The 9,859-nt window shown below is 30.8% G+C and overlaps 1 protein-coding gene across 1 annotated transcript; it reads left to right on the top strand.

Moving 5' to 3' along the window:
- The first annotated feature begins 5,005 nt into the window (after positions 1 to 5,005).
- Positions 5,006 to 6,339, top strand: LOC131647475 (probable membrane-associated kinase regulator 6). Its single transcript, XM_058917363.1, has 2 exons — positions 5,006 to 5,765; positions 5,862 to 6,339. The coding sequence occupies exons 1-2, from the start codon at positions 5,072 to 5,074 to the stop codon at positions 5,873 to 5,875; spliced, it is 708 nt and encodes a 235-aa protein (XP_058773346.1). The 5' UTR covers positions 5,006 to 5,071; the 3' UTR covers positions 5,876 to 6,339.
- Positions 6,340 to 9,859: the final 3,520 nt, after the last annotated feature.

Here is a 9,859-nt window from a genome sequence, read left to right as displayed (position 1 = left end):
CTCCAACACTTCCCAAGTCAAACTGTTCCTAAATTCTCGGGGAAGAAGGAGGAACACGTGAAGAAGCAGTTACCATATTTGTCATTATAAAAAGAGGCTTCTACGAAATGAAAAAGGGGGTGACCATGCTTTGTCCCAACCATTATTTTTAATATTATTTTCATTTCAGCATTTTACTTTTCCAGCAATTACTTTCTGTTTTTGTTCATCTTTCCTCACAACAATTTCTACACCGGAAATTGTTGTGAACCTTTAACGAATCTAATCTTACGTTAGATTTAGTTTTTATTTCCTTGTTTTAATTCCTGCTGAATAATATTTGAAGAACAATCCAACCAACCTGTGGTGGAAGTTCAAGTACTCCAAGATTCCAAGTTTAATTAATTCAGATTTTATTATTCAGGTTTCTATTTACTGATTTAATTATTATTGCATGATATATTGTATGTCAATTAATATGCCTATTATTATGAACCGAATCTATTTATGCATGTTTAACCATATTAATATGTCTGGCTAATTTATTTAGATGTCGGTATGTAAAGTAATTTAACCGTAGGGATCCGAAATAAATTGGCTTAATTACGTTTTATTAAAAATCACTTGTTTCTGGCTTTGTGTCTAATTTAATTTGATAAAGTTATAAAACCAACAAAGCGAGAGTTTGAGGTTTTAGAACTGATAAAGGTTAAGGTCAACAGAGCGAGAGTTTGAGATTCTTAACTGGATAGTAGACATAGGACATTAGTTTTAAGGATGGCGAAAGCGTATTAAAACTGATTAGAATTTATTTACTTTCAAAAAATGTTTTTAAACCCGACGCGGGATGGCGAGAGCGTACGTTAGGGAATACTAGCATGATCCGAGTCAACAGAGCGAGAGTTTGATACTAGGAAATTTAAGTAGGTAACGTCTTCATGAAGCGGGCATTTTATTAAATATGTTGTTTTCAAAAAGCGTTTCTAAATCTGATGGGATGGCGAGAGCGTACATTATGAGTTAGGATCGTAGTCTTAATCAATAGAGCAAGAGTTTGAGAGGAGGACTTTTAAATGACATGGTTAGTAAAGGTTTTTGATTTAATAAGAATCTGGCCAATGGAACTTCGGATCACCTAAGTTAGACGAACTACATACCGATATCCGCGCATTTATATTTTATTTAGATTTAGGATTTTAGTTTCCATTTATAAACAACCCAAATATCATTAGCCTTAGCTTTACATAGTAACTTTAGATAACGGTAGGTCGATTTATAGTCCCTGTGGATTCGATATCTTTTAAAACTACACGACACGACTGTGCACTTGCAGTTATCCCGACTAATAGACACGCAAAGTCGCGATCAATGTTCAAGTTACGACATTAAATTCGATCGGCAATTTTCTATCCGAGTTGCGGAACTTTTATTAATTTACCATCATAATGCAACTCTTTCATCTAAACCTATAATACTATTTCCACATATAGCCATGAATACAAATGTGTCTCATACAACAACAACAACAACATAAACATTCAAGAACAACAACAACAACAACAACATAAACATAAACATAAACAACAAGAACATAAACATTCAACATCAACAACATAAACAACAACAACAACAACAAGAAGATAAACAATAACAACATTCAATATCAATATTTTATTGTACATGCATGGTAGAGAAAAGTTTACGTACAAAAAACGTGATGAAGAAGTAAACAAGTTAAATATTGTGAGTTTTATCCTTCTTTCTTGTAAGTTTCTTTGTGTTCCTCTTTTGTGTTTTCTAAATTTTTTCGTTGCTTTGCACGTTAAGCCAAGAACGATAATGATGACGTTTTTTCTACGTTCAGTGATGAAGGATATTGATGGTACAAAAAATATTGTTAAACGAGTTAAGTTGTGTGTGTTTCGTTTCTTTAGTGGAGATCATAATTAGTCAGGGTTCAAATGATTTGTTAGCGATGAAAAATGACAATTGATGAATTGAATACACATGACAAGCAAAGCTTGTTTCTTGTTTTCGAATAAAATATTTCACTACGGTTGCTTAAAACAACCGTAATGATATTTGATTTATTTTATAGAGGGACCGCTCATTGTTTTATCGGACGCAATCTAGATTTTTTATTTATTTGAAAAGCTCGATTTTTTCCTATATATATATATATATATATATATATATATATATATATATATATATATATATATATATCACATTGCATCATTTAATTTTATCTTATTTAATTATATCGAGCTGTCTGCAAGATCTGCGAAGATTCAATCCTATATATATATATATATATATATATATATATATATATATATATATATATATATATATATATATATATATATATATATATATATATATATATCACATTGCATCATTTAATTTTATCTTATTTAATTATATCGAGCTGTCTGCAAGATCTGCGAAGATTCAATAAAAGAAGACGCACAGCACAACTACTTAGATTCTATTACATCATATATATAATGTATGATAGTTTAGATAATAATATTTAATAAAGTGGTATATGTGTAAAAAAAATCACATTATTTCCTTGTAGTTTATTAAATTTTATATGATACTTAAGTTCATTTGTACTTGCATGATTAATGGTGTACCATTCTTTTCAGAAATTGACTACATTAATGAATGTTTGGATTTAGTAGCCACTAGTTATTGTCTCAAACGGGGACATAAAATTAGGGACCAATTGGTTTTAAGTCATATTTTGCAATCCTTACTTTGTGGCTTTTGTCCAATATGCTTTTCTTCATGTCTACTTCTTTATCCGACAAACCCTAACTCCCTTGTCTCCTATTTTTTAATTTCATGTCAAGACTAATTTGTTCATTTCAATATGAAAGTTGAAAGAGATGTTTTTTGTTCCATTAACCTAAGATTTTTTTTAAACTATGGGAGATTTTTATGCTACACCACACAAAACTTGTAGTGGAGGAAATAAACTGAAAATTCCTTACCATGAAAATGTTGAGATATTTTTTGCTCTTAGATTCATGTTTTCTCAACAATTGACTCTAGGGACAAGTATGAAGTTACGTGTGTCAAGAATTCTCTTGGTTGTAAATCATGTAATTTATCTATTTGTGTGATTAGTGAATATTTTCCACTGTCGTTTTTACATTTGTTCTGTTGCTTTGTATTTTGCAAATGATTTCTATTTGTTTTTATTTGCAAGGAAAAAATAACGTCTTTAGAAAAAAAATTAATTTAAAATATTTTTATATATAAAAATTTAATTGATATACAAAATCCGAGTAATATTTTTTATATCATCAATCAAATAAAATTTTATAAGAGAAAATGAGATATGCATTGATAGTGTACCCTATCAACACATCACCACCATGAATCCTGCCACATCATACTATAAATTTTAAGTTATTAAAATAACATGGTTACGTAATTTATTACCAAACCTAACGCCAATCACCACTAAACCAACTAACGATTGGTAGTCAGAAATCAATTTTATAAATACTAATTCAAACCTAAAATTATTAAATTCAAACCTAAAATTATTGAAGAGAGTAATTGCCCCCACTAGGCATGTGTATGCCGGTGGAATATTTCAATGACCAAGCATACTAGTAGCATAATTTCTTCATGTATTTAGTATCATGTGTATTGAATAAGACTCTAATATAGACTATATATTAAAAATATATATATCATCACATTCATACCTATGGAACACCACTTTTTTGGTTCCCTGACTCAAATAATAATGTCGAAAGTATCTCATGCATAAAATAATGGTCCAATAAAATACACATATCAATGTCCTTTATTTCATGCCCAAAATAAGTATACTCCAATTCATCAAATAAAAAAATGTGTAGTCAAATGGGAATTTTATTATTTATTTTCAATCTTATGTTGCAGCTGTTAAGACGTTATAATCAAATGATGAATTTAACTTTCTAAATTTGTATATCCATCCAACAATAGATAAATATCATACAACAAGACAACAACCAAACTAAAGAAAATATGTAGGCATTTGTTTTAGAAATTTGGTTTGTGGTTGAACAAATTTGGTGAATTTGAACTAATTAGTGTTTTCTCTATTTGACATGTGATATTACAAATATTCTCTTTGCTTACTTTGGATTTACACCAGAAAGGCTTAAAGACAACATTTTAAAGCAAAAGACTAGTTGTATTAATTTATTTTATGAATTACATATTTTCAATTGGTGTTATTGTACTTGTAAAAGTACACAAATTATAATTTTAATATTGAAGATCAGTAAAAAGCACAATTGAATTCTTATGCGAACTATATATATTTGTATCTTTTACTCTCTTTTTCTTATATAATAGATTTGACATGTTTTACACGAAAGTCCATTAAAGAGAATTTAATGTGATTACTCCTGATTTATGTGAGTATTTAGTGGTGATTGGAAATGAGTCGTGATTATTCCTAATCCCAAATTATGATATCTGTCATCAGCCATAAATATATTAACTTGCGCTAGACTTGGACCAATATAATCGATCTTTCTCATTATGTATTTCAACTCGACCCTGTTTGTATGGGTAATCATTAATTGGATCGAGCTCCATTGAATCTGAGTTGATTCATGTCTACTTCAAAACATGGCCTGAGAAACTAAACATGTACACACTCTCTTAAACATGAGTCGTGTAAGGCCGAGGTACTTTCTTAAGACATACTCGAAAATTCAACACTTACAATCTATTGAATTTTGAAGTTAACCAACTTTGTTAATTTTTTCTCTAGCTCGAATCTCAATGTTAAAAATTCAAATGATATGCATGGACCTCTTTTTGCTTTTCATTAAAAGAAAGAATGTGATGATATGACAAACTAAACTATATGTTTTAGAAACATACCAACAAACTCCCTCTTAAAAATTTTAAGTAGAAAATGATTAAAAAGAGAGGATAAGGTTAACTATTGACACAATAAGACATTATGGGTATAGTCGGGCTCACACTTCGATTTTTTTAACATTTATATATAGGACCATAACTTTGTATCCCTTCTTTCAAGAAATCATTCAAAGAGAAGATAGAAACCATGGAAGCAACTCATCCTCTTTCAATTGAAAGTTTTTCATATAGTTGCTTAGTGAACCTTAAATCATCACTTGATCAAAGCCTTGATAGTTTTTCTTCCTTTAGAATTTCTGTCGATGCTATTGATGAATTAGGTTCTTCTTTCATTGAAATGGATCCAAGAATGCCATCTTCTAGAAGATTCTTCATAAACTCACAAGATTTCAAATTTGATTTTACAAATTCACATCAATCTTCTCTCACTACTCTTGTTGATGCAGATCAACTATTTTCCAATGGTTATTTAATGCCACTTTTTGATGAATCATTGAAAAATATTGAACCATATAAATATGATTCATCAAATTCAAATTCAGCCTTACCTTCTTCCATATCACATGTACCAAAAGAAGTGGTTCCAATAGAAAATTCAAGAAGCCCTTCATTGAAAAGGTGTAGAACATTATCAAAGAGAATGTTTCAAAAGTATTTGAATTTCTTAAAACCTTTGTGTAGAAGATTGAGGGCTCAAAAATCAGGATCATCTAAGCATGAAAGTGGTGTTAATAGAACTCAATCAGTGAAGAAAATTAGAGGAAATTACTGGGAATCATCTCCAAGAATTAGTGTTGCTTATTCGGCGGACAATTGGCGCATGTCTTGTGATTCTGATAGTTCAATCTATGAAGCTGTTCTTCATTGCAAAAGATCTTTTGGTATGTTCAAAAAATATTCAAAATTTCATGTTTATGTTAATATATTTATTTACATATTTTTGAGACTAATAGTTATTTTTCCACTGTTTTCTGCAGAAAAGATGGGTTAAGATTGCTGAAGTGCAAATCAGTGTTTTGAAAAAGTATTGCAGCAACCACATTTTCGGCTGTAACATCGAGGATTTTGACGTATCTACTACCATAACATAGACACGGAGACTATCAATCATATTAATCTCGATTTTCCATGAATGTCAAGCAACATGTCTGCCACTGCAAATTAAAACCATGGTGCAAACAAGTCCAATGGTGATTATTTATAGGAAATAAGTACATGGTTGATGAGGTACTATTCATGTCCTTGAATGCTGGTCTTTTTGTCCCTCCTCTTTGGTCTGCTGGACACCTAATATAACAAAATGTGAAGTTTCTATGCAATCTTGACAGGATTGTTGGATGGACAAAATTAGACAACAGATGTACAAAACCATTGATTTACATTGTATGTAAATCGTTTAGCATATATTATGTAATTAAGGTTGAATAAAGGTTCGATGTGAATAAATTGTTCTAATATGTCGTTGTTAAGGATTTGACACACTTAGTTTCATAATTAAGATTTGTGATGTCTATTTCTACAACAACACAAATCTAAAGCATTGAAGTCAAAAAATTAAGGAAATACGGACACAACAATAGAGTAATAAATATACATAGGTTTAGAGTAAACTTACAAACAAACCTAACAAAAAGGAAACACACAAAGGTCAGCTCCGATTGATGAGCAATCCACCTCCAATCATCCAAATGCACAACTCCATGTTGTTTTCAAGCTCTCTCAGTAAAAAAAATGGTGGTTTGATTGAGTGGGATCAAAATTATCCAAAACATAACCCAAAAAATTTGTTTTTCCCCTATTTATATAATTTGAAATTCACAGAGCATGCGCCGCGCGCTGGGAGGGTGCATCGTGTGGTCTCGACTATCAACAAAAAATCAACTTGAGTAAAATTGCCATAACTTGAGATTCTTAACTCTGATTTGCGTCTCGTTCGAGGCATTGGAAAGCTTATTCAATTTCCTATATAACAATGAATAAATATCAACCAAATTGATTATTTCTTATTCTTTGATTTTGAGCCTTATTCGTTTGAAGTCGTGCCTTCGACACTTTATTGCTCATGCTCCAAATATGCATCAATACCTACAAAATGAATAGAAAACTATCAAACATTACACAAATATACTAAAACTCGAATAAATCCTATTTATACATAATTATACAAAAAGCGTGGGATTTATTCAAAGAATACAATACAAAAGAATCGATAAGTGCCACAAATCAATAGTGAAAATAATGATATTTTGCCACTTATGAAACTCTCCCAAACTAGAACTTGTTTGTCCCTAAACAAGGACAAACACACTTAAATAAACAAAAGTAATTAACCAAAGAATCAATAATCAACAAGGTTTGAAAAATGGAACAATTGTATGGTTCAAAATTCAACAATGTAAATGTAAAAGAATGCTTACCACTATACTACAACGACAACATAAAAACGAAACAAATCCTAAGTACAAAAATCATACAAAACATTCTAAAACAAAAAACTCAATCAAGAATCACACCTAGCAAAAATTCATTGATTGATGAAGAACACACAAAAATGAGGGATTTTCACTCACCCAACAATCTTGCAAACAATAGACAAAATTATGCATTCATCCAAAAATCATATTGAAACTACAAATGTAAGAATCACAAGGACTTTTCAAGGTTGTAATGTGGATTTCTTAACAAACAAGATATAAGTCCTAAAGCTAATCGAAACAAAAATTTGCCTAAACCTAAGGGGGTAATTACTGCCACAAAGTTTCAAACAATGGAATTTCAATCAACTTCTTCTTTCATTTCGAGTTTCACACCAATCACAATACTTATTGCACACTTTTATTCCATACTTTTTTTTTCTTTTTTCTTTTTTCTTCTTTTTCATTTTTTTTCTTTTCTCAACCTCATAATAACCAACCAAACAAGCAAGTAACCAATCTCTCCCCAACTTGAATTCAACCAACATAAAAGTGTGAATACCCACTACTTTCTAAGGCAAGGTAAAAACGCATACATCAACACAAAGTTGATGGTTCAAGAAAACAAACAATCAATTTCCATGCTAAAATTGAAAACCAACACTTATAAATAAGCATTTAGCAAAAGCAACATGAACATTGATAAAAAGGCTCAAAAGGGATACAAAAGATCACACACTCACAAGGTGAATTGACGATTTGGCTAAGGTTGTTATGCTCAAAATCAAACAAATGCCTTGATCACTTTCATACTTTCACAAAATCAATACAAAAAAAAGATTAAACATAATAATATCCAGTTAAAATAAGAATTGTCGGTCTCCTGCATATATGAAGAATGGAAAGCTTCCTCACAAAAGGTGAAAAAAGGGACTAAAGTGATTCAATCATGAACAAGTAATGCAAAAAATAATGAATGACATGAAAAATGTACAAAGGACAAGTTTCCTAATAATGTTATGCTATAGAAAGCGATAAGCAAGTACCTTACACGTACAAATTTGAATAATATCATTACCACATAATTGGCATGTTGACACAATCAAAATCGAAGAATCACCAAATGCTACTTTAAGCGATCGAGCCAAAAGTTGAGTCCAAACAACGACAGAAAGAATTAAACATATTACTATTAATTACTACTAAATAGTCTAGGTATAAGCGGGAAAACGGAGGGAGCCAAGTGACACAAAATAGAAGTCACTGGCTAAACATAGTAGAGTGCGCTACACCAGAAAAACGAAAAACAGTCCAGAAGACTGCATAACTGGTGTAGCCTCCTCCACTTAACACCTACACATCTCATTTTACACAACAAACAGAATTTACAAAAGTTAAAACCGTTGAGGTGCCTCACATCAAGCGCTTGTTTTACGTCGTAAGTTCGACGTCTTTATTGTGCAGGAATAGTAACTCTCTCCATGATACGTCAATGCTTTCGCCTCAATGCACACCTAAATAAAATGTCTAACCACACACTTGAACAAACGTTAGGAAACAATAATATTTACAATAATACGTAAGCAACACATATGTGCACAAGTTGAACAATAAGAAAAAACATAATTTTTACAAACGGTTTGGTGAAAATGAATAAACAAGTAGAAAAATGAAGATTTATAATTAAAGAGCTAATCCAAGTTCAACTTGTTTAGTTAATTCACCAAACAAAATTGAAGTTTGTATAACTATACACAAGTATACAAGTATCAATATATACGATATCTACAAAACTAAAAAACAAGGAAACTATCGCAATACAGTCCAATAGAAACATCAATCCCCGGCAACGGTATCATTTTGTTGAAGCAATAAAGCGGCAAGCAAAAAAATATCTGGAAATATTTATCTGAGAAATTATCGTCTCCATAGGGACTAGTGCATTGAATTACTATTTGAAGGATTCTTAGTTCTTGAGCTTGGGTTAAATTGTAAAAGCATAAAAACGGAAAAGTAAATATGAACATAAAAAGAATACATTCTTTGGAAACAAATAACTTATCAGGTATGTAAATACACTCACTCCTCACAAACTTAAACTTATACTCCATTGAACTCAACTTACAATACTCGTCAGAATCACCACATACCTCTCACATCAATATCCATTTCTGCAACACCTGCGAGAGTTCAACCATATTGCTCTTTCGACAATGTCTCAACCGGTTGAACAACACGAGGCACTAAACTTTGATATTATGTGGATGTTAATCCCAATCATATCTCTAGAATCTAAAGCTAACATATGTCCCCCTAATCAAGACTCGTGATGTCTATTTTTACAACAACACAAATCTAAATCTTTTAAGCGAAAAGATCAAGAAAACACCAACAAAGATTTGTAAAGCAAACTTTATACAAGAATAGAGTAACAAATATACATAGGTTTAAAGTAAACTTACAAAAAAATTCAACAAAAAAGAAACACACAAATAGGAGAAGAGATAAACCAAACATCTCACAGGTTGTCAGCTCTGATTGATGAGTTATCCACCTCCGAT

The sequence above is a fragment of the Vicia villosa genome, linkage group LG2 (assembly GCF_029867415.1).
Source record: "Vicia villosa cultivar HV-30 ecotype Madison, WI linkage group LG2, Vvil1.0, whole genome shotgun sequence".
NCBI classification, from domain to species: Eukaryota; Viridiplantae; Streptophyta; class Magnoliopsida; order Fabales; family Fabaceae; genus Vicia; species Vicia villosa.
This window is presented reverse-complemented; position numbering and strand designations above follow the sequence as displayed.